This window comes from Puma concolor, chromosome B1 (assembly GCF_028749965.1).
Source record: "Puma concolor isolate L17-30 chromosome B1, mPumCon1.1.hap2, whole genome shotgun sequence".
NCBI lineage: Eukaryota > Metazoa > Chordata > Mammalia > Carnivora > Felidae > Puma > Puma concolor.
The window spans coordinates 17,088,051-17,113,871 of NC_141670.1; the positions used below are offsets into that span (position 1 = coordinate 17,088,051).

The window sequence follows — 25,821 nt, forward strand, 5'->3', positions numbered from 1 at the left end:
TTTTTAAGTGATAAATTGCTTTTGTCCCAGTATAAGAAGGAAAATACAGGCTAAATAAATTCCTAGAAGTTCTTAACATTCAAAGATGACTCTTCTGAATTCATTTTCTACTCATCATTGTCAAGGCCTTGGTTTTTCCACACAATGATTTCTATGCCATTAAAACATAGATGAAACAGTATTTTTACTATGAATCCAGTAAAGTATTAAAAGATATTGGTGCTGGGCTCTTAAGCTGGCTTTGCAGTTAGTAACATAGAGCCAGCCTATACTTGACCCTACTTAAGGAACGTGAATCCGATTCGACCCCACTCCCATATCCTCCTAGGGCTTTGGTTGTTAAAGTTTAGATAAGTGCTTTTATGTTGTGGAAAAGATTTATGTATGGAAAGATTCCTTTCCAAGTCACTAATACTGATTCTGCCCATTGGAAGGTGAGCTTTCTTTTTAAATGTGCTAAGACGTATATAACATAAGATGTATCATTTTAACCATTTTTAAATGGATAATTCAATGGCATTAAATGCGTTCACAATCATTCCTCTCCATAACTTCCTCATCATCCCAAATAGAAACTCTGTACCTATGAAACAATAGCTCCCCACTCCTCTGTTCCCCTCAGCCTGTGGCAACCACCATGGTACTTTCTGTCTCTGAAATGAAATGCCATTGAAATCTCATGTAAGTGAAGTCGTATAATATTTGTCCTCTTGTGTCTGGCTTATTTCACTTAGCATGTCTTTAAGGTGCATCCATGTTGTAACATGTATCAAGATCTCACTCTTTTTTAAGGATGAATCATGTTTAATTGTAAGTATAGACCACACTCTCTTTATCTGTTCACATGCTGATGAATATGTGGGCTGTTTCCTTCTTTTGGCTAGAGCAAATAATGCCTTTATGAACAATGGTGCACAAATACCTGCTCAAGTCCCTGCTTTCAGTCCTTTGGGAGTACTTACTGAGGAGTGGAATTGCCGCCTCATATGGTAATTCTGTGTTTAATTTTGTAAGGAACCGCCAGACTGTTTTCCATAGTAGCTGCACCATTTCACATTCCGACCAGCAATGCAACGGTTCCAGGGCACCTGGGTGGCTCCGCCGGTTAAGCATCGGACTCTTGGTTTTGGTTCAGGTCATGATCTCACAGTTTGTGATTGAGCCCCGCGTAGGGCTCCCACGCTGATGGTGCAGATCTTGCTTGGGATTCTCTCTCTCCCTCTCTCTCTACCCCTCCCCCACTCATGCATGCGTGCATGTGTGCCTGTGCTCTCTCTCTCAATATAAATAAATAAACATTTTTTTAATCTTAAAAAAAAGAACAATGCAGAGGTTCCAGTTCCTCCACATCCTCACCAACACAGGTTATGTTCTGCTTTTTGGATAATAGTCATCCTAATGAGTATGAGCGGGAAGCTAATCTTTTTTATGGTTTATGACAAGTACTTCCCTATTGATGCTCTCCTGGCCACTATTGTAAGATACTATTGGTGATAGACATCCTCACCTCAGAGATAAAAATGTGAGAAATTATGGGTTTTTTTTAATTTTGCAAATTTTAGGCTGACATTTTTTAAAGACTTTAATTTTTGAGCAGTGTGAGGTTCACAACAAAAGGTTGTGAGTGAAAGGAAAAGATTTTTCACAAAGATATTTCATAAAGATTGTACCCCCCTGTCCAACAAAGGCATTACTTTCCCTATTATCAACATCTCCCACAAGAGTCAGATATTTGTTATAAATGATAAACCAACAGGGGTGCCTGGGTGGTTCAGTCAGTTAAGCTTCAGACTTCGGCTCAGGTCATGATCTCATGCTTCGTAAGTTCAAGCCCCTCATCGGGCTCTGTGCTGATAACTGGGAGCCTGGAGTGTGCTTTGGATTCTCTGTCTCCCTCTCTCTCTGCCTCATCCCTGCTTGTGCTCTCTCTCTCTCTCTCTCTCTCTCAAAAATAAATAAATAAACATTTCAAAAAAATGAGAAACCTACATCGACAGATCATTAGCATCCCAAAATCATGGTTTACATTAGGGTTCAGCCTTGGCCTTATACATCGTATGCATTTGGACAAATGTATGATATGTATCTACCTGCGGTCTCACACAGTATTTTCACTGCCCTAAAGAATTCTCTGTGCCCTATTCATCCCTCCCTTTCCCTTGGCACACACTGATCTTTTTACTCTCTCCGTATTTTGCCATTTTCAGAATGTCTTCTAGTTGGAATCAGACAGTACGTAACCCTTTCAGATTGCCTTCTTCCACTTAGTAACACATACTTAAGTTTCCTCTCTGTATTTTCATGGCTTGATAGCTCATTTCCTTTTAGAGCTGAATAAGATTTCACTGTCTGGATATACCACAGTTTATCCACTCACCTACCGAAGGATATCTTGGTTGCTTCCTAGTTTGGGCAAGTATAAATAAAGCTGCTATAAACATCTACGTGCAAGTTTTGTGTAGACATAAGCGTTTACTCTTTTGGGTAAATACCAAGAAGTGTGATTGCGGGGTTGTAGTGTAAGGGTACATTTAATTTGGTAAGAAACCACCAAACTGTCTTCTAAAATGGATGTACCAGGGCGCCTGGGTGGCGCAGTCGGTTAAGCGTCCGACTTCAGCTCAGGTCACAATCTCGCGGTCCGTGAGCTCGAGCCCCGCGTCGGGCTCTGAGCTGATGGCTCAGAGCCTGGAGCCTGTTTCCGATTCTGTGTCTCCCTCTCTCTCTGCCCCTCCCCCGTTCATGCTCTGTCTCTCTCTCTGTCCCAAAAATAAATAAACGTTGAAAAAAAAATTAAAAAAATAAAATAAAATAAAATAAAATGGATGTACCATTTTGCATTCCCACCAGCAATGGGAGAGTTCTCCTTGCCCTACCACCTTCCCATCATCTGGTGTTGTCAGCGTTCTGCATTTTGGCCCTTGTAACAGGGGTATAGTGGCATCTCATTGTTGTTTTAATTTGCACTTCTCTGCTGCATATGGTGCGGAGTATCTTTTCATTTGTTTGTTTGCTGTCGATCCATCTTCTTCGGTGGGGTGTCCGTTAAAGGTCTTTGGCTTATTTTTAAACCGGGTTGTTTGTTTTCTTACTGTTGGTCTTTAAGAGTTCTTTGTATATTTTGGATAACAGTTCTTTAGCAAACGTGCCTTTTACAAATATTTTCTCCCCGTCTTGTTTCCCAGGCTTATCTTTTCATTCTCATGACATTATCCTTCGCGTAGTAGAATTTTTTTATTTTATTTTAATGAAGGCTCACTTGTCAATTCTTTCTTTCATGGGGCATGCCTTTGGGGTTGTATCTAAAAAGTCATTGTCTTGGGACGCCTGGGTGGCTCAGTCAGTTAAGCGTCCAACTTCGGCTCAGATCACGATCTTGTGGTCTGTGAGCCCCACGTTGGGCTCTGTGCTGACAACTCAGAGCCTGGAGCCTGCTTCAGATTCTGTGTCTTCCTCTCTCTTTGCCCCTCCCCTGCTCACATTCTGTCTCTCTCCCTCAAAAGTAAATAATAAAATTAAAAGGCTAAAAAAATTAAAAATAAATAAATAAAAAGTCATTGTCTTGATGATCTAGGTCATCAAGATTTTCTCCTATGTTATCTTCTAGAAGTTTTATAGTTTAAATTTTACATTTAGGTTTATGATCCATTTCAAGATAATTTTTGGAGAGGATGTTACATCTGTATCTAGGTTTGTTTTTTTACATGTGGATATCCAGTTGTTTTAACACCATTTGTTGAAGAGATTTTCTCTGTTCCATTGTATTGCATTCACTCCTTTGTCCAAGATCAGCTGAATATATTTACATACATATATCTCCAGGGCTTTCTATTCTGTTCCATTGGTCTATTGTGTACTTTTCTACCAATACCAGCCTTGATTATGGTAGCTTTATAGTAGGTCTTAAAGTCAGGTAGAGTCATTTCTCCAACTTAGTTCCTCTCCTTCAATATTGTGTTGGTAATTCTGAGTCTTCTGTCTCTCCATATAAACTTTAGAATCAGTTCTAGATATCTGTTTGTTGATAGCCACAAAATAGTTTGCTGAGATTTTGATTGAGATCGCATTAAATCTATAGATCAGTTTGGAAAGAACGGATACCGGACAATATTGAGTCTTCCTATCCATGAACATGGATTATCTCTCCATTTATTTAGTTTTGCCTTGATTTCTTTCATCAGAGTTTTGTAGTTTTCCTTATATAGATTCTGTACACATTTTGTTAGATATGTATCTAAATAATTAATTTGGGGGTGGGCAAATGTAAATAGTATTGTATTGTTATTTTTAAATTCGACTTGTTTATTGCCTATATAAGGAAAGCAATTCGCTTTTTTTTATATAATCTTGAATCCTACAACTTTGCTATAATCACTTATTAGTTCCAGGAGTTTTTTGGTTGATTCTTTGGATTTTCTACATAGACAATTAGGTCATCTGTGAACAAAGGTAATTTTCTTTCTTTCAAATCAGTATACCTTTTCTTTCATTTTTGTGTCTTATTGAATTTGGTAAGACTTCCAGTATAATGTTGAAAAGTGAGTGGTGAGAGAGGACATCCTGACATAATCCTGACCTTAGTGGGAAAGCGTCTAGTTTCTCATCATTAAGATGTTAGCCGTAGACTTTTTGTAGATGCTCTTTATCAAGTTTTATTTATTTATTTTTTTAAATTTTTTTTTCAACGTTTTTATTTATTTTTGGGACAGAGAGAGATAGAGCATGAATGGGGGAGGGGCAGAGAGAGAGGGAGACACAGAATCGGAAACAGGCTCCAGGCTCTGAGCCATCAGCCCAGAGCCTGACGCGGGGCTCGAACTCACGGACCGCGAGATCATGACCTGGCTGAAGTTGGACGCTTAACCGACTGCGCCACCCAGGCGCCCCTCTTTATCAAGTTTTAAAATTCCCCTTTATTCCTACTTTACTGAGAGGTTTTATTTTTTTGTTTTTGCATGAATGGATGTTCAAAGGCATTTTATGCATCTGTTGATATAATCATGTAATTTTTCTTTAGCCTCTTGATATGATTGATTACATTAATTGATTAGGTAGTGTTAAGTCAGCCTTACATACCCAGGATAAATCCTATTTGGTGATGCTGTGTAACTCTCTTTATAATTGTTGGATTCAATTTACTAATATTTTGTTGAGGATTTTTTGCATTTATCTTCATGGGAGATGTATATCTGTAGTTTTCTTACAAATGTCTCTGTCTGGTTTTGGTATTATAGTGATGCTGGCCACATAGAATGAGTTAGGAAGTATTCCCTCTGTTTTTATCCTCTGAAAGAGATTAGGAGAATTGGTACAATTTCTTCCTTAAATGTTTGATAGAATTCACCGGTGAACCCACTTGGGCCTGGTGCTTTCTGTTTTATTAATTATTGATTTAATTTCTTTAATACATTTAGGTGGCCTATTCAGATTGTCTATTTCTTTTTGTGTGAGTTTTGGGCAGATTATGTCTTTCAAGGAATTGGTCCGTTTCATCTAGTTTATCAAATTTGTGCTCACTGAGTTATTCAGAGTATTCCTTTATTATACTTTCAATGTCCATGGGATTTGTAGTGATGTTCCCTCTTTCATTTCTTTTTTTTTTAAGCTTTTATTTTTAATTATTCTCTACACCCAACACAGGGCTCAAACTCACAACCCTGAGATCAAGAGTTGCATGCTCCACCGACTGAGCCAGCCAAGCACCCCTCGTTTCTGATTTCAGTAATTTGTGCCCCCTCTCAATCTCTCTCTTTTTGGCTAGAGACTTATTGGTTTTTCTTACGCTTTACAAAGAACCGTCTTTTGGTTTCATTGATTTTCTCTATTTAATTTCTTGTTTTCAATTTTTTTTTAAATTTCTGCTCTAATTTTATTATTTCTTCTCTTCTGCTTACGTTGGATTTCATTTGCTCTTCCTTTTCCAGTTTCCTAAGGTGGAAAGTTAGATGATTGATTTTAGGTCTTCTTTTCTAATATATGCCTTCAATGCTATAATTTCCATCTAAGCACCACAAAGTTCGACAGCAAAATCACCAACTAAAAACACAAGAATGCAAACCATCATGGCACTAAACAGACTACAAAAAGGGCACTTGTTTATAGTGTTAGAGCAAAACTAAGAAGGCAGAGTGCTGTCTTGATCCACCTCGGGGGAGAACACGCAATTCAGGCAACTCAAGCTTTTTGCCCCGCTACACGTGTCCATGAATATGCATGAAAGCACCCGAAGTGTTGATTTTGGAATTATAAATAAATTTTAGCAAGTAGGCGAATTCACAAATATGGGATCCGCAAATAACGAGGATCAACTGTATCTTAAGATTTCGATGACATCAAATGAAACATCAAATGAAACCTTATAAGTAGTGATCTAGCAGTTATTACCAAGTCTTTACTTTCTGCTCTACTAAGAAAAGAATAGGTGAGATTAAACATGAAAATACACTTTTGGGGGGTAAATTTGACTATATTGATGCTGTAGTGGGGGAAATTCAACTCTTCCTAGAATATGCTTACGTGGTTGTTTTTACTTTGAAAGTCTGATGAATTCTTTATAAAAGTATTCATAAAAACATTTTCAAATTGTTTTTTTTCTTTCACTTTCTACTATAATAGCATGGTAAAGTTAATGCTTAAAAGTAAGAAAAAATACTGGATATTAAAGAATGTTATTGGGGCACCTGGGTGTCTCAGTCTGTTGAGACCTTGATCTCAGCCCAGATCTTGGTTTCAGGGTCATGAGTTCAAGCCCCACGTTGGGCTCCATGCATGAAGCCTACTTAAAAAAAAAAAAATGTTATTGAATCCATTCATCCAGTGTATTGGGTTGACACATAAAATTTCTGTTTTTCTGGTTCAAAACAGTATACTATTGGCAATTTCATATGGTCTTACCTAATAATTATTGTCCTTAATAATTTTTAGCACTAATTTAGAAATCATTGGATTTCTAAATTCCCAATTTAGGTGGGTTTTTTTTTTAAATAAAATACAAATTCTGTATCTGTCTGTAATTTTATATAAGCTGTTAACCTCATAGATTACTTAGGGCTTTCTAAGTTTTTTACACCCTTCATATTAAAAGTCTAATAATTTTCCTCCGTTACCCTTTTCAGATACAACATTCTTCTACATGTAAAAACTTTTCTGTATTCTTTGTTAAATCTAGTGAGCTCGAACTTCTCCGGATATGTTGTAGAGGGCTTCTGAGGTGTCTGCCCTGCATAAAAGACTGAGCATGGTGTTGAATAAGCTTTATCTCCAGTAGCTGAAGTCAGAATGTTGGCTCTGTCATGTCATCGACTTCTCTGTGCCTCAGTTTACTACTCTGCATAATGATACTAATACTATCCCCCTTTCAAAGAATTATTGTGAAACTTAAACATTAAACTCACTTGTATCAAGTCCATTAAAGCAGCGACTGGAACGTGGTTAGTATTCGAGAAACGTCAGTGAATATTATTATAGAACGTATTCGGTGTATCCACAAATGATGTCCATAGAACATCTTTATCAGAGAAGGGACTTCAACAGAGATCTGCAAGTTAGATCAGAGATGAATCTTAGAAAGGGCAAACTTTTAAACTCAGACTGGACCGATCTGGATAAAACTGCTTACCCTCAGGAATTTACTTACGTTGCTCACCCTCGATTCTCTTTTCTGTACTGAAAAGCAGCGAGCATCAGGGTGGTTGTTAGGTTCAGAAGTAAGGTCCCTGAGCCTGTTTGCCTGCCAGAGGGTTAGCATTCCAGCCACAGGGGATGTTAGTATCTTGCCACTTTCTGTCAGCTGTGCATACTGGATATTGTTCACTGCAATAGTGATTTCTGATCTAAACAGGATTCCACATCTGGAAAGAAAATTCACTAAATCCTAAGTCTTGCAAAAAATATATATACATATATTTATATAAATATATGTATATAAATATATATATTTATATGTATATAATATATAAATATATGTATATAAATATATATATATATTTATATATGTATATATAAAATCCACCTGGGCACGTTTTTCAGTTTTAACAGATGGGAAAGATTGACATCTAGTGGCTCTCTGGCGGGATTGCATGCAAACATTGGACTGCAAAATGAGTCAATCAATGCACTTGTAGTTTGATTTACATAGACTGCTCTTAGAAAAGAATTATATAAAGCACATTTCTGTTATTATTTATTAGTATCTGTCATCATAAAATCAGATATAACTTCCTGTATTTTGTTATAATTCTTTATTTTTTTATTTATTTTTTTTTTAATTTTTTTTAACATTTATTTATTTTTGAGACCGAGAGAGACAGAGCATGAACGGGGGAGGGGCAGAAAGAGGGAGACACAGAATCTGAAACAGGCTCCAGGCTCCGAGCTGTCAGCACAGAGCCCGACGCGGGGCTTGAACTCACGGACCGTGAGATCATGACCCGAGCCGAAGTCGGCCGCTTAACCGACTGAGCCACCCAGGTGCCCCGTTATAATTCTTTAAAAATAATGTCCTGGGGCGCCTGGGTGGCGCAGTCGGTTAAGCGTCCGACTTCAGCCAGGTCACGATCTCGGGGTCTGTGAGTTCGAGCCCCGCGTCAGGCTCTGGGCTGATGGCTCAGAGCCTGGAGCCTGTTTCCGATTCTGTGTCTCCCTCTCTCTCTGCCCCTCCCCCGTTCATGCTCTGTCTCTCTCTGTCCCAAAAATAAATAAACGTTGAAAAAAAAAAATTTTTTTAAATAATGTCCTTATAAATTTTCCCACCTAGTAAATTTTTTTTTTGTTTTCCTGTTAAATAATATATTAATTCTACATTTTTCTATAATTTCATATAAGCTGTGGACTTCACAGTTTACCTAGAGCATTATAAAATTATTATATTCTTCACATTATAGTAATAAAATATGATATTGTTTTATTGGTCTTCTAGGAAGGTGTTATTAACTTGGACAATATATTTAAATTTTTTTTTTTTTCAACGTTTATTTATTTTTGGGACAGAGAGAGACAGAGCATGAACGGGGGAGGGGCAGAGAGAGGGAGACACAGAATCGGAAACAGGCTCCAGGCTCTGAGCCATCAGCCCCAGAGCCTGACGCGGGGCTCGAACTCACAGACCGCGAGATCGTGACCTGGCTGAAGTCGGACGCTTAACCGACTGCGCCACCCAGGCGCCCCAAACTTGGACAATATATTTAAATGCGGCGAAGAGTTTAATGAAGGCATTTTTAAATTGACTTTACTGTAGAACAGTTTTAAATGTACAGAAAAGTTGCTCCCTATTATTAACATCTTATATGAGATGGTACATTTGTCACAGATAACGAACTGGCATTGATGTAATATTATTAACGAAAATTTCACATTTCATTCCATCTTCATTCCGTCACCAGTGTATTCAGCCAGGGTTCCCCAGAGAAACTGAATCATTAGGATGTATCTCTATATGTCTACACCTGCATCTATATTTGTAGATTTATATAAGAAGGTATATATTTGTGGATAGACAGATAAAGAGCTAGAGAGAGAGAGATTTACATTAAGGAATTGGCCCACATGATAATGGAGTCTTGGTAAATCTAATCTCTGCGGGGTAGGTGGGCAGGCTGGAGACCCAGGGAAGAGTTACAGTTTGAGTCCAAAGGCAGTCTGTTTGCAGCATTCCTTCCTGCTTGGGAGAAGTCAGTCTTTGTTCAATTAAGGGCTGCAACTGATTGGATGAGGCCCACCCACATTATGGAGGGTAATCTGCTTTATTCAGAGTCCACTGATTTAAGATTAGCTGTTACAACCAGGTTTTCCCCACTGTCCTTCTTCTGTTCCAAGGTCCTATCCAGGATGCCATATTGCATTTAACCATCACGACTCCTTAGTATTCTCTGGTTTGAGACAGTTTCTCAGACTTGCCTTGTTTTGATGACGTTGACAATTTGAAAAGCACAGGTCACATATTTGGTAGAGTGTCTCTCAGTTAGAATTTGTCCTATGATTAGACTGTGATTATGGGTTTCGGGGAGGAAGACCACAGAGATGAAGCGGCATTCTCCTCATATCTTGTTAAGGGTGTCTGTTGGGGCGCCTGGGTGGCGCAGTCAGTTAAGCGTCCGACTTCAGCCAGGTCACGATCTCGCGGTCTGTGAGTTCGAGCCCCGCGTCAGGCTCTGGGCTGATGGCTCAGAGCCTGGAGCCTGTTTCCGATTCTGTGTCTCCCTCTCTCTCTGCCCCTCCCCCGTTCATGCTCTGTCTCTCTCTATCCCAAAAATAAATAAACGTTGAAAAAAAAAATTTTAAAAAAAGGGTGTCTGCTTCCATCGTGACTCATCGCTAATGATACTGACCTTGATCACCTGGCTGACAGAGTGCTGGTCAGGTTTTTCCCCTGTAAAGTTACCCGCCTCCCTTTCATACTGTACTCTTTGGAATCAAGCCCACACTCAAGGTTGAGGGTCGGAGATACTAAGCTCTGTTTCCTGAAAGGAAAAGCAGTGACCTGATTCATTTATAATTTTTCTGTAGGAGATTCACCACTCCCCCCCCCTTTATTTATTTATTCATTCATTTATTTATATCACTATGTACTCATAGATATTTATTTTGTTCCTTGGATTGTAACTCAATACCACATTATTTATTTTGGTACTCAAATTGTTTCAGCTTTCGCCATTCAGGGCTCTTTCAGGCTGGCCCCTGACATGCCCCCACTCTTTTGTAGTTTTTTGAGTACGTCCTTATTTTCTGGCACTGCACATGCTCCAGGATCTTATATTTTCCCTGCCCCAGCCCTGGAATCATATATTTCTCCACAGAAACTTAGTTCCTCCTATTGGAGGATTGTACTAGAAACCAAGATCTAGGTGCTGGGTGGGTGTGCTCACTGGTGAACAGCTCCATGGTGGAGATAGAAAATACGTGTGTGTGTGTGTGTGTGTGTGTGTGTGTACATTTGCAAAGCAAGGACATGGTTTTGATGCATACAGTTTCAGTTTACGTGATACTGGTGCAAAGGAAAGACTGCCTGTACTGGATAAATATAAAAGGCTATATGCAACATTTGCATATTATAACTGCATAAGAATAATATGGACACAAGTGAGCTCTCTACTCAATCTTCTTTTTCTTTTTTAATTAAACATTCTTTTTAATATTTATTTTTGAGAGAAAGAGAGAAACAGAACATGAGTGGGGAGGGGCAGAGAGAGAGGGAGACCCAGAATCTGAAGCAAGCTCCAGGCTCTGAGCTGTCAGCCCAGAGCCTGACGCGGGGCTCAAACTCACCAGCCGTGAGATCATGACCTGAGCCGAAGTCAGATGCTTAACCAACTGAGCCACCCAGGCGCCCCTCAATTTTCTTTTTAAACTCTCAGTGTAATTAACTCAATGTTTCAAGAGCTGAAAGGCAGAGTAATGTAAGTTACAATGTATTAGGCATCTACGTGCACTTTTTAAAAATCACCTCTATTTCATAGGACTCTACAAGGAAGAGAATAATATTAGATTTGCTTTTGACAATTTATGCTCAGGGAATTATTACCAATTCGGGATTGCCTGGCTAGAGCAAGGCAGAGCCAGTATTTGAAATCAGGTCGGTTTTTGACAACTGAAATGTTGCTTGTGACTAGTGATAGATCTTTACATTTCTAATAGATTTTTCAGAGGATGTTCACATGCACAATTTCATTTCATCCAAATGAATTCTCCAAAGTAGGTTAAGGCAGATCCTAATATCCTTATTTTAGGAATTGAGGTCTTCTATTTAATTACTGTGATTATTGACCTCAAGCCCCCTCCCCCCTTAGAATGTAAAACACTCCATCAAGAATGCGGAAATAGGTATTTACTTTTGGTTCCCAAATCCAGTTTAAGTAACCAGTGAAGGATGAAAAATGATATGCTCTAAGTACAAATGACATTGAGGAAAATGTCTTTCTTTTATAAATCATATTCAAATGTAGAACATTTTTAATCCTTTTTATTTGAAATGAATTTTTGTCTGCTTATAGAAATTTCAATGTGCCTTTAAGAATAAACTGACAGGATCAGTAGCTTTGGTTGTGATAATGCAGTTAAGCGTTTAACTGCATATTGATGAAGTTTATGACTAATACTTCAGAAACGTCCATTTTTATAAGAGAATATATACATATTCTATTTATAAGAGAATATATACATATTCTCTTATACATACATATGTACATATATATACATATACATACGTATGCATATGTATATATATCTTGTAGATATAAATAACGCACAACTTTAGGCTTGGCTAAGAATGATGAAGTCTTAAAATGTTTAAGCCATATTACAAATAAAAGTCAAGGGATTTTAGGAGCGCCTGGGTGGCTCAGTCAGTTGAACGTGTGACTCTTGATTTGTCCTCAGGTCCTGACCATAAGGTTGTGGGATCGAGCCCTGCTCAGTCTCCACAGAGGGCTCCCTATCGGGCTCTGCACTGAGCGTGAGCCGGCTTGGGATTCTCCCTTGCCCTCTGACCTCCCCCTGCTCGCTCTCTCTCTCTCTCTCTCTCAAAACAACAACAACAACAAAAGTCAAAGGATTTTATAGTCTAGACCACTGTCCAGTACAGAAGCCACAAGCCAGATGTAGTAAATGAGCACTTGAAACATTACTAGTTCTGAGATGTGCGCTAAGTGGGAAGTATACATTGGATTTCAAAGACAGCACCGGAAAAAAAAAGGATTTAAGATATCTCAATAATTTTTATATTGATTACATGTTGAGATATAGTTGATTTTAGATATAGTGGATTAAATAAAATATATTATTAAAAACAATTTCAACTGTTCCTTTTAACTTTATTAATGCAGATACTAGAAAATTTAAAATTATGTGTGTCGCTTCCATTATATTTCTGCTGGGGCATACTGCTCTCTAGACCAGTCCAGAGGGAAGATTTTAGGACTTCTGTCTCTAAATCAGTAGTGCTTTGGATTTGGAAATTTGAGAGAAGAGAGAGATGAACTAAAGAAGGAGCTGTTCAGTTATTGAGCAGAATTCGTATGAAATGTGAGAGTCAGGACTTGTAGGGTTTGAAGAGTGGGTTGTTTCAACATCAGAGTCTCTGAACAGAATTAAGAAATGACCTCCATGCACAGATCAGCTCCCGGGCGGTGGTAGAGAGGGAACCACAGGTTCGGCTAACTAAAGCCTCGGGAAGATTTAGGGGCTTAAGAGCATTGTCCCATAGCAGCCTCAAAGGTGCCCCAATGACCTGTCCCAGAAAGAAGGGTCAGAGTGGCTTATGGCTAGTGGAGGGAACTTGAATGAAATTGAAAGGACAGGACAGAATTTATATAAGAGAATTATATTGGTGGAGTGTTAGAAGCACTATCAGCTTGGACTCGAAGCAACTCTGACTTTGGTTCCTCCCCCGTGAAGCTTCTCTGGAAGGAAGCAGGCTGCCCTGGGCCATTTCTTCCTCATGAGGACAACTCAGAGGGTGGAACCAGAAGCCCAGAAGGCAGAGCGAAGAGCCGGGAGGGAGCCAGGGAGCAGAAGCGGTCCCGATCAAGGATCTGGAAACATGAGCCTGCTTGGATTCAGATAGCCGTGGGCCAGAGGCTGCTGTGTCTCCCACTGCCCCTCCTTTGCAACACGAGTGTCCGCTGTGGTTCTCCAATCTCCATCTCCCCATTGTTCGTGGGGCAGAGGGCGCTCGCTTGTCTCTTAGTTCACAGGTCTTCAGATGCAGAGGAAATGCCCCCGAGGAGCCTCCTCCTCCTCACTTGAATATGACTGAAATGATCAGATTTAGGGAATTTTGAGAGGCTTGAGTATGTTGTGCATGTCAGGGAGGCGTGTAAATAACATCTGGACGGAAGTGGATAGTGGCAGAGTAAAAGTGCAGATTCTTTGACGCGCTTCCCATAGAGGGATGGGTTCTCTTTCCCAACGCTTTGAATCTGTGACCACTTTGACAATGGAGTACAATGGGAGTGACGCTATGCCCGTTCCAAGCCGGCCTTTGACAGAGCTGACAGCTTCAGCCTTGGTGTCTCAGAGCCCCGAGCTGCCATGTGGGAATTCTGATTGCCCCGCTGGAGAGGTTCCCCGGGGAGGTCTTGAGACTGCAGTGAGAGAAGGGCCCAGCTGTGCCCAGCCTTCCAGCCATTCCCCCACCCCAAAGTGCCATGCGGGTGAAGCTTTCTTGGACTCTCCAGACCAGTCCAGAGGCCCGCTGAATACTGATGAATAATGGTATACCAGCTGAAAAATGCCAGTGAGCCACAATGCCACCCAAAGCAGAATAATCACCCAGGCAAGTCTTGCCCAAATTTGTGAATTCTGTGGTTTGTGAGCAGAACAGAATGACTCCCGTGTTAATCCACTAAATTTGGGGTGGTTTGTTGTGCAATAATCGATAGCTGGGACACACACACACACACACACACACACACACACACACACCACGGCCTCATGGAGTGACCTGGAACATTTTGCTTCTGGTTTTTCTGCCTTTGGTATTTTCATCAGTGAAATTGCATAATGGTATCTACCAAGCATGGGTGTTAAAAAAGTAAACAAGATGGCCGATCTTTGGATCATAATATTCTTCTTTCTTTTGTTTCCCTGTCATGCCTCCCTTTACATATCACTAGTGTTAGCAGGTGTGTGTTTACTTCAGACACCATCAGTTTTCCTGATAGACACACACACACACACACACACCCCACATATATACACGTATGTACATATCAGGATTTAAAACCCCATTAATTTTAGGATTTGTAACCATTTATCACTTCAAAACCGATTTTTGTGGTGGTACATGTGGTCAGCATTCTCGTATACTTCGTTCAAGAAGTGGTTTGTTTTGCTGTTGGCAGAGGTTTCTTATCATCTTAGGGTTGTTCATTAAAAGTCAGATTAAAAATAAATAAACTGGAGCTTTTCACTAATACACGGAAGAAGCAAGGTGTACCTCTGTAAAAGCAGGAGGAATCGGTGGGCTTCTTTGTCCCCGTTCAGACTCAGAAGGCCTCAGATCAAAGGAGGGTGGGTGGATATACAGGGCAGGCTGCAAAGTCCACCAGCATCCACCCTCTTAATTGTAATTATGGAAAATCTCTTAGTGGGGAAAGGCTTTCCATGTGTAGTGCCCACCCTTCCCCACGTTGCTTTGAAAATGTACATTATTTAAGCTAAATCACTCCTGTTTCTCTCAATGTATGAATATGGTGGCTTGGATATTTTGCTAGCTCCCCACATAGGGGTCCCGGTATAATTGTATGACTTCAAGATTGACACAAGCGCATATTAAAAAACCTAAACACAGGCATGCTCGCTGGCTTGTAGAAAAGTTACTGGGTGGGATGAGATAAAGCATCTATTTGAATGAAGCTGGAGACTGGACATGAATAGAGACAAATCTTTGGTGCACAACTAGGCCTGGAGTTCCTGTTAATCGGTTTAGCATCTTGCATTCACCAGGTCTGAGGCTTCCTTATTTTTTAACCTCCCTTCCACCTACCTCCCACCTAGGAATCCTTTGATGGGAGGACGGGGATAGGTGAAATCTTTCTCCTGTTAATTAAAGTTCTCGGTCTTTCTGTTAATTAAACTCCCACTTAAAAGAATTAAGTATAGCAAACACCTGTCCGGACAGACCCCCCCCCCCCTTCCTGCCCCCCCTTCCCCCGCCCGGACAGGCCTCGGACGCGCGGGTGGGGCGGAGAGGGAGCCCGACCGTGCGCACTGGAGGCGCAGGGAGGGCGGCGAGGCGAGGGCCAAGAGGCCGAGTGGCTTGCGGCCCAAGCTCAGGTCACTGGAGTATGAAATCGGGCCTCTGGCAGCAGGACTTTTCCAAGGTCAGGCTCCTGGGAACGCGGGCCGCGGACGTAGGGCAGGGAGGCAGCATGTGGGGGCGGGGAGCGCGGGCCAGGCTTGGAAACCGGGAGCGCCCGAGACCCGCCGCCTGGCCCAGACCGCCCTCGGCGAAGGGCGCGGCGGCCGGGGAGGAGGAGGGAAGGGCGTGCGCGGAGGGGACGGGAGGCGTCGCCCCGCCGCGCCGGAATCTGGCCCGTGCGGGGCCGTAGCATCGGGACGGGAAGCGGTGCGGGGCGCCCCGCGAGCAGCCGCGCCCATGGGCCGCGCAGACCCGGCCGGGAGCGCCCCTGGCCGCGCCGCTCGAGGCTCGCGGTTCCCGGCTGCGAAGCGGCTGCGTGTGCGGGGCTAGCGGTCTGGGGGCGCAGGGCTGGGCGGGCGGGGAGTCGAGGCCCCGGGGGCGCGGGGGCGCACGGCCGCCCGCCGCCTGCGGGGGGCCCGCGCGGGATGTCAGCGCCCGGAGGCGCCCAGGCCTCGGGGCGCGGGGCCGGGCCCGGGGGACGCCAGCCGAGGCCTGGGGCTGATTGTGATTGGGTAAGTGTTGATCTGGGAAGGGAGGTGGGATGATGAACTTCTGATCGTGTCACATCTCCGTGCCATGTGCCTGCTTTTTTTTTTCCTGGCTGCAAAGCTGGGATCCATCGGGTCTATTTCCCTGCACCCATTCATGAAATCTCTCGTGCTGACATCATCCAGCTTTCCCAGGCGAAGTTGCTCTCTTGTGCTGAGAAGCATGCGTCGCGTCTGAGATGACAGATTCTCCATCGGCCCCGCCAGCTGTGGTTGCGTCCAGGCTGTGCTTGTATGAAGTCGGGGCGGCGTTGGGTGTTTTAGGGCAAGAGCCTCTTCGTGAGAGACAGTCCATCCAGAAAACCATCTTGCATTTCGACCCACTCAGAATACAGTGCTCATTTCAGACCGTCCTTTTAAGCAGGCATGCAAAATTTTGAAAGCTCTGACCACTGTTTAATATTGAATTTCTATTAAGGCAAAGAGGCAGCGATTTGTGGGCCATCAAGAGGTGAGTTTTAAAAAGTAAAATTAAGTAATAGAGTCATTACCTCGTCCACTGGAAGAGTGACTCATGGAGATTGGGACTCAGCCTTAAATTTGATGCGCTGACAGATTAGGCCCATCTAGTTCAGTGGGTGCACTTCAGTCAGCCCTAAAACCCACTCCCTCTTTCCAAGTGAACAGCCTTAAATATACCCATTAGCAGTTTTTTTTTTAACATCTCTAAAATCTAAGCAGTATAGACAGAAACTTGTGTAAAACTGTTATGTGTCTATGTATTATGTAATAAACGGTTATGTGTCTGTGTATTTAATAAAGCTTGATAGACATTCCACCATTTTCAAGTTTTAAGGTACTTTTAGGACACATCCTGTAAATCCTGTACACTTTTTTATTTTTATTTTTTTTATTTTTGCGAGAGAGAGAGAGGGAAAGGGCACAACTGAGCAAGGAACAGAGAGAGAGAGAAAAGCAGGGCTTACCTGAAGTGGGGCTTGTGCTCACCCAGAGCAGGGCTCAAACTCATGAACTGTGAGCTCATGACCTGAGCCAAAGTCGGATGCTTAACCCAGGTGCCCTGTACCCTTTTTTAGACTGCAGAGTTTGCAAGGGAATTGATAGTTTACAGGGAATTAAAGATGTTCAGTGTTATGTATAATGGTTGGTTAGAGGAGAGAAATCAGAGATTGAAAACAAGACATAAAAAGAAAAAACAAAAGGCAAGTTGTATCGATTCTGGTTTTACTGAACCACGTCAGTAGTTTGGGGTCCCCGGAGACACACGCAGGTCAGATGGCCTGGGTCCAGGGGGCAGCTCCATCCCTAGCTTTTTGGTGACTTTGGGTATTCGTTGCATTAATAGGTTCAAATTCCTCTTCAGAATTTCTGAACTCTGTGGTCAAACATATCTGTTACCACACTGAACTCTGAAGTTCAAGAAGTTCCACAGAAACACAGAGGCTTTTGAAGGAAAGGAAGCTCAGAGAAAAAAAAAAAATTGGAGAACTAGTGTAGACCTAGATGGTGGTTGAGGGCATGTTATAGTAGTCCTCTACCCCCAGCCCCGACCTGCTGCACACACCTAGTCCCCGCATCTTGAAGATCTGTCAGCTACACTTTGAAGTCAGTAGGAATGCCGTCTGGGGAAAGGATGTGGTGCTAGGAGAAGAGAAGCATCAGTGCTTTCATTTTGTAAAGCCTTTTCTTGGACTGGAAAGACCCCCTCCTCCCCTGGCCCCTGAAAAAGGGTGAACTTCCTGGACGAAGAAGGTACTGTTCATTGGGAACAAAACAGGCATACCTCCGATTAGTGAATTCGGTCTTCCAGCGCTGACAGCAAGAAACCATTTTTTTTTTTTTTTAATTTTTTTTTTTTTTTCAACGTTTATTTATTTTTGGGACAGAGAGAGACAGAGCATGAACGGGGGAGGAGCAGAGAGAGAGGGAGACACAGAATCGGAAACAGGCTCCAGGCTCTGAGCCATCAGCCCAGAGCCTGACGCGGGGCTCGAACTCACGGACAGCGAGATCGTGACCTGGCTGAAGTCGGACGCTTAACCGACTGCGCCACCCAGGCGCCCCAACAAGAAACCATTTTATGCAACCAATTCGTTGTAAAAGTCACTTCTGTGGCCATCAGCTATTCCCAGAGCTGTGAATTTTCTTTCTTCACAAAGGATGACACATCCTCCAGAAACGTCTTGAGTTTGAAGAGTATGTTTGTGTCTGGTCGCAATGTAGTCCTTTGTAGTAAGCATGGACTTTTAGAGTAAAGCATGTTCGTTGTTTGAGTCGCTAATTTAATCTTTGCGTGTTGATTCTTTCAGCAAACATAGAGCATCTCTGTGTGAGAGGCATGCGTTTGATACGAAAACAATAAAGTGTCAGAATGATCTAAATAAAAAGCTGAGGGATGGGGAGAGATCTGTATGATACAAAATGCTGTGGGAGGTGCAAAGAAACAGCTCGGTGTTTTCAGAGAGGAACGTGTGATAGCCGTGGTAGCAGTGAGCAGGAACCACCCGATAGAGCCAGCACTGATGACGTGGGCACTGCGCACACTTGATCTAACTGAGATCTCACAACAACCGTATTGAAACCGTTGACAGTATTTGCACTGTGTTGCAGGTGGGTCCAGGAGACAGAAGCAACTTGCTGGGAACACAGAGCCTGTCAGGGGCAGAGCAGGATTCTAATGGATCTGTGTTCTTCGTTTATAGATATTATGAAGGAGCGCGTTTCATTTAATTCACCACCCTGAGGTTTCCAGTTATTTCTCAGTAAGAAGCAGATGAACTCGTAGGCTAGCGTTTCTTTCTTAATGCTCGAAGCAGTTCTCTCTGATGTAACGTTTGGTTGATTGTCTCCTTTCCATCATAAGTGTTTTTATGTTTCTCTAAAGAGTTACGGAGTCACGTGAAATTGATAAGTAATTGATGGTTTTGAAACAGGACTGAATAAGGCCAGAGGTAAAGCTGTTTATTACCGTAAAAGCTTGTCCTGTATTCTTGTCTCTTAGCACCTTTATTCTCCGAATCGCCTGATTGTACCTAAGACACATAAGCAGTAAGGAGGGGGAAAAAGACATGATTCTATTCTTCTCTCATACAAGATGTATGTATGGAAGGCAGAGGTTCTTACTAACCTGTTTGTACTAATTAACTTGTTTTTCAATTTCCCTTTGTTGTAGAGTACTGCAGCTATATAACTAAGGGCAGAATTTATTCTCTGTATTAATATTTTTAATTATTTTAATGTTTATTTATGAGAGAGAGAGAGACAAACAGCATGAGCAGGGGGGAGTGGTTTGCAGAGACAGAGGGAGACACAGAATCCGAAGCAGGATCCAGGCTCTAAGCTGTCAGCACAGAGTCCTATGCGGGGCTCAAACTCACAAACCGACCTGAGCTGAAATCGGACGATTAACTGACTGAACCACCAGGGTGCCCCAATCTGTATTGATATTTTTTAAACTCCATTTACATTCAGTAATATAAATGCTGTAAATTAGGCACCATTTTTTTTTTTTTTAAATTTTTTTTTTTTCAACTTTTTTATTTATTTTTGGGACAGAGAGAGACAGAGCATGAACGGGGGAGGGGCAGAGAGAGAGGGAGACACAGAATCGGAAACAGGCTCCAGGCTCCGAGCCATCAGCCCAGAGCGTGACGCGGGGCTCGAACTCACGGACCGCGAGATCGTGACCTGGCTGAAGTCGGACGCTTAACCGACTGCGCCACCCAGGCGCCCCAATTAGGCACCATTTTAATTGATGACACAGCAAACTTTTTTTTTAAATGAGTATTACTGTGGTATCCCTGTTAAAAAGACTGAAAGTTGACTTTTTCCCCCCAAATCACTGCCATATCTTCAGTTGATATAGAATATGAGGTATTTGTATGGGAAACTATTATGTCTATAAAAGAATGAAAGTTGTTTACTGTTAAATGTTAGGAAGTTGCTGTGACTAAGAGGGAAGTAAATGTTTTAAGAGGTTCATTGAAAGGGCATTTTAATGATTAACTCTCCTACACCAGTCAGGTTTAGTACCTTATTTAAAGTTTAGAGATTTCTTCCTTTGTTGTTGTTTTTCATTAACTTTAATGTTTTAAAACTCGCCACACATTAGGCAGACAATGGTGCCATGCTAAAATGAGCTATTGTCTGTGGGTTTCGATCATTTCTTCTGTTCGTTCATGTGTTTAGTGATTCAACAGAATCTAATACATTTCAGAGTTAATACAGAACTATCAAGTTTTTCCCGAAAGGCTGGTTGGCTTTTGTAATCACAAGGGCACCCAGTCAAGGGACAAGTTGGAAGTGAAATCTAGGTCATGGTCCACTTGCCTTGGAGTGAGGCTGTGTCTGCGCGGAGTTGGGGGCAACGTTTACTGGTCTGGCTAAGTCACAAAAAGTTGTGTTTTCTCCCCCCCCCCCCATTTACATAAAGGGGCATATAGGTTAATGTCAACCTTGTTCTAAGAAAAATAGAGATGGTAAGATCCTAGACCTTCAGTTTCTTGAGGAAATATGGTGTGTGTGAGCACGTGTGTAAGCATGCACGCTTTGTGTGTTTGGGGGACGCAGCAGGAAGAAAAAAGAAGCAACTTTATGCCAAAGGACGTTTTAAAAGTCTCAATGAATAAAATTCGATTATTACATCAGAGATGGTTTTCCTATTTTATTTTTCAGAAGAGGACTGGCAGAAGGATCTGGAAAGCACAGTTCCGTTGTGAAAAGCGAAGATCCTTTACCTACACATTTTACAAGAAATGTGCAGAAAGCCATTGATAAATATGCCTGGTAAGAATTAGCTTGTTCAATGCTTCTGATTGCAAAACCAAAACGTTCCCATAATGAATACAGGAAGCAGAATCAGTGATTGGCCATGCATTTCTAAAAGTAAAAAACAAAACAAAACAAAAAAGCAGTTTTGTTTGTAGTGTCGGGAGATGCTACACTGCATGAATGTTTTAGAATCAGTTTTAAAAGCAGCTCAGAGAAGGAGAACCACCTCCCGTATAACCTCTTCCCACTTTGCCTGCATGTGTCTCTGCAGTGGATCCGTATCATCGTTGCCATCGAGTGGAAGGCCCACGCCTGCAGGTGCCCACAACTCTTGGTCTGGGTCTGGCACACAGACTTCCACCACTGGCTTATCAACGGAGAGGAGCTCCATTTACTCCTGGAGAGATGACGTAGGTTTCAGAATCTTTTGTGCAATTCTGTGCTTACAATTTATGATGAAGAATTGCTTTCTTTACTTTTGAAAAAAAATTTTTTAATGTTTATTTATTCTTGAGAGACAGAGAGCGTGAGCAGGGGAGGGGCAGAGAGAGAGAGGGAGACACAGAATCCGAAGCAGGCTCCAGGCTCTGAACTGTCAGCACAGAGCCTGACGCGGGGCCCGAACCCACAAACCGTGAGATCGTGACCTGAGCCGAAGTCGGATGCTTAAGCGACTGAACCACCCAGGTGCCCCAAGAGTTGTTTTTTTTTTAAGTTATTTTGAGAGAGAGAGACAGAGCAGGGGAGGGGCAGAGAGAGGAGGAGACCCAGAATCCAAAGCAGGCTCCAGTCTCCAAGTTGTCAGCACAGAGCCTGACGTGGGGCTTGAACCCACAAACTGTGAGATCACGACCTGAGCCAAAGTCAGACGCTCAATTGACTGAGCCACCCAGGTGCCTCATTTTCTTACTTTTAAATAAACTTTTTACCAACTTTGAAAGATACACATACATCCATATGAACCTATTTACATGTCACATGGAAAAACTTAAAAATACAGAAAATATTAGGAAAAATAAAAATCACTCATAATCTCATAACCCAGAATCTTAGCTGTTGAGAATTTTGGTTTTGTTTTCCACTTCCCAACCCTCCCCCTCCATGTTATAAATGATCTCTTGTATCCTGTCTATGGCTGGAAATTCAGGACAGGCTTTGACAATCAGGAACTTAAATACTAGAAAAATGTGGAGAAGTAAAGACTGTACAGAATCATCGATGATAAGGGAATTTCCCACCAGAATTCTAAATTTTTATTTTTAACATCTACTTATTTTTGAGAGAGAGACAGAGACAGAGACAGAGCACGAGTGGAGGAGGGGCAGAGAGAGGGAGACACAGAATCCGAAGCAGGCTCCAGGCTCTGAGCTGTCAGCACAAAGCCTGATGTGGGGCTCGAACTCACGGACTGTGAGATCATGACCTGAGCTGAAGTCAGACGCTCAACCCACTGAGCTACCCAGGCACCCCCCCTCCCCCACCGGTATTCTAAATCACATCTTTTACTCTCACCTCCAATCCTGGCAGAAGCTGGTAACTTTAACCCTCTTTTGGCTCTCTTCGGGAGTGGGATTCTTAGCTGTGTGAACGTGAGCCTCCAGCTCTGGCTTTTGTTGGGGGCTCTGCCCACCACGGTCTCCCACCCCTCTCTCCCCTCCAGGACCCCGAGAATAGGGAATGGGGGCAATGGCTGCGGAAGAGCCTCCAGTGCTGGGTCCTGCTCTTTTTTTGTTTTGCGTTCCGGCTTCCTTTGCTTTCTTTCGAAGCAGTTGGCCACTCGACAGGCACACGTGGGTCCGCTTCCTTGGCCGGGGGAATAGCTGGGCCTCTCTCACAGCGGTGAGAGGGACACGGAAAAGAGTCAGCTCCCGATCACTCAGGACTTTTCAGACAAGGCGGGACTCCTGCACCTGCGATGAACAGCCCCTGCCCTCACTCTTGTGCCTCTGCAGGTGGGAAGAAGGCTGAGGACCCTTGCTTCATAGTGTCCCAAGTTCCGCGATTCTTTCGGCACATGTTTTCGTGTAATTATCCAGAGAGATTCTTGGGGCTTCTGTTTCAAGAGTTGAAATTACATCAGGCCCTACAGTTGCTCTTTGTTTAAAAACTTTAACGTACCGGGGCACCTGCGTGGCTCAGTCGGTCGAGCGTCCGACTTTGGCTCAGATCATGATCTCACGGTTCCGTGAGTTCAAGCCCCACGTTGGGCTGTGTGCTGACAGCTTGGAGCCTTCAGGTTCTGTGTGTGTATCTCTCTCTCTCTGCCCCTCCCCGCTTACACTCTGTCTCTCTCTCTCTCTCTCCTTCAGAAATAAACATTAAAATAATAATAATAAAAAAATTTTTAACTTACTTTTTTGATAGGTAATATTTGCAATAAGCAACAAAAGCCAAAAGAGAAAATTGAAAGTAAGCCTTTCTCCATGCCTCGGTCCCCCAGTCCCCTCCCGGGAGGAGAATATTAGTAGTTTGTTACCCTATTTGCATTTTAAAAGAATTCAGCTCCCCTGCTGTAGCGGGAATGTAGTTTGTTATCAGTTTAAGGGAAGAAGCACAACAGAAAACACTGAACAGCGTTCTGTGAAAATCAACCAGACCTGACCATCTTGGGTCAGGTGTATCGAAGTGAATGTGCACCTGCTGCTGAGTTGTGGGTTCGATTTCAGGTTCCATCATCCCTAGAGGGTACATGGCCCTTTCTGTAATGACTGCAAAGTCCACATTCTTGTTGTCATGTTGTACTCCTGCTAAATAAGGAGCACTTTAAATGTGTGTTACTGATTATGAAGGCCTCACGTCTGCAACTTTTATTTTTTATTTTTCGTTTCATTTTTATTTTTTAAAACTTATTTATTTTTGAGAGCGAGAGAGAGAGAGACAGAGTGCAAGCAGGGGAGGGGCAGAGAGAGAGGGAGACACAGAATCCGAAGCAGGCTCCAGGCTGTCAGCACAGAGCCCGACGCGGGGTTTGAACTCATGAACTGCGAGATCATGGCCTGAGCCAAAGTCAGACACTTAACCGGCTGAGCCACCCAGGCTCCCGTCGTAGTTCTGCAACTTTTCGTCTTGCTACTGAATGTGCATTTCTGTTCTAGGACTTTGACAAAGCCAATGCGCAGAAAGTACAGCAGCTCTTCTGGGAGGTGGAAGAAATGTTGTTCGAAGGGAAAGTAAGCCCTCAGACTCAGAATCTAGTGGCCGAATGCAGCGAGTGGGCAAGAAGATCCCTCCATCTGAGGTAGGGAAGTTGTTCCACGGTAATGCTCTGGAATGGGTTTTGGATCCACCTGCTTACTCCTGACCTGGTTGATACAGTTCGTATATTTTGACTGAAAGCAATTGCCTGATCAAAGTATGTATCCAGAACACATGTCTTAATTGAGAAAGCATAGTCTTTGAAATGGTGTGTGAGGGAATGTTGGGACATTCCAGTGCCTAATTTGTGAGAAGCAAATCTCGCTCATTTTCAGAAAGGCCTTGCGTACGTGACAAATACAGGAATGGGCCGAAACGAGCCTTTACCTTTCACCTTCACTACTTTGTGAGCAACACGTCAGCCTTCAGAGCTGAGAACAGTCTTTGGGGTCGGGGTGGGGGAGGAACAGAGTAATTATTTGCCAAGTGATTGAATAGCTGAATTTTACTAACTCATCCAGATTCCTTATGAGAGAGGATAGCTTATTTTTTTTTTTAATTTGTCTTAATGTTTATTTATTTTTGAGAGACAGAGAGAGTACAGGTTGGGGAGGAACAGAGAGAGAGGGAGACACAGAATCCGAAGCGGGCTCCAGGCCCTGAGCTGTCAGCACAGAGCCCAACGTGGGGCTCGAACCCATGAACCGTGAGATCATGACCTGAGCCGAAGTCAGATGCTCAACTGACTGAGCCACCCAGGTGCCCCAACGATAGCTCAGTGTGTAATAGCAAAGCTGGAGAATATAGATTGGGTATGGAGAAAAGCTTTTCTTCCTTCAATTATTCCTAAGCCAGATGCACTTAGGAGAAAAATCCATCTCACTTATCTGAAGTTCCTTTGTATTACATCTGGAGAGAACAGATTAGATAGAACACCCCGACAAATGTAGAGGGATTTTCTGGTTACCTCAAGTAGGTAACTTAAAAGAAATCTTGACTCGGTCGTTTTTAAATCTTCTCTATTCCGCCCTTCATCAGCCCTCTGTCTTGAAGGGCATAGCACGCCCACTGGTACTCATTGTGGGTGCTGACTTTTCTAGCACAGGGCAGTCACCCAAGAGCCAGGAGCTCAGACCTGCCCCCACCACTCCTGTCTTAAATAGTTCAGACGAAAATGAAGGAGGGGAGGGTGGAAAAAGGAAAGACTGCAAGGAATATAAGCCTGGTGTATATATATTTATATAGGTTTATTCATTACGTGGATATTAGTTAACATGCATAGAGAGCCCCTGTGTGCCCAGCCTTACCCTAGATGTCTGGCTCTGGCATCTCTAAGCCAGGCCCCTGAGCCCTACAGGTGACTATTAGTATCTCTTTCATACAAAAAACAAACCAGTGAAATCGGTGGCTCAGAGAGCCCGAGAACTTTGCCTCCGATCTTTGCGTCAGTGGCGAGAACAGCCCGTCCTGCGCCCTCGAAGCCTGTGCTTTTTCCGTGACACCATCGTGCTTCTCGTGGACCGGCATGTGCCTCGTCACTTCATACACGCG

At 42.8% G+C, this 25,821-nt stretch overlaps 1 protein-coding gene across 2 annotated transcripts in view; it reads left to right on the plus strand.

Moving 5' to 3' along the window:
• Positions 1 to 25,821, plus strand: part of FAM149A (family with sequence similarity 149 member A) — a 58,379-nt gene that overhangs the window by 15,279 nt on the left and 17,279 nt on the right. For both annotated transcript variants that reach the window (XM_086703256.1, XM_086703257.1), the window contains exons 2-4: positions 21,040 to 21,150; positions 21,407 to 21,545; positions 24,231 to 24,373. In XM_086703256.1, coding sequence (XP_086559382.1) covers positions 21,040 to 21,150; positions 21,407 to 21,545; positions 24,231 to 24,373 — 393 coding nt within the window. The remainder of the gene's footprint in view (positions 1 to 21,039; positions 21,151 to 21,406; positions 21,546 to 24,230; positions 24,374 to 25,821) is intronic.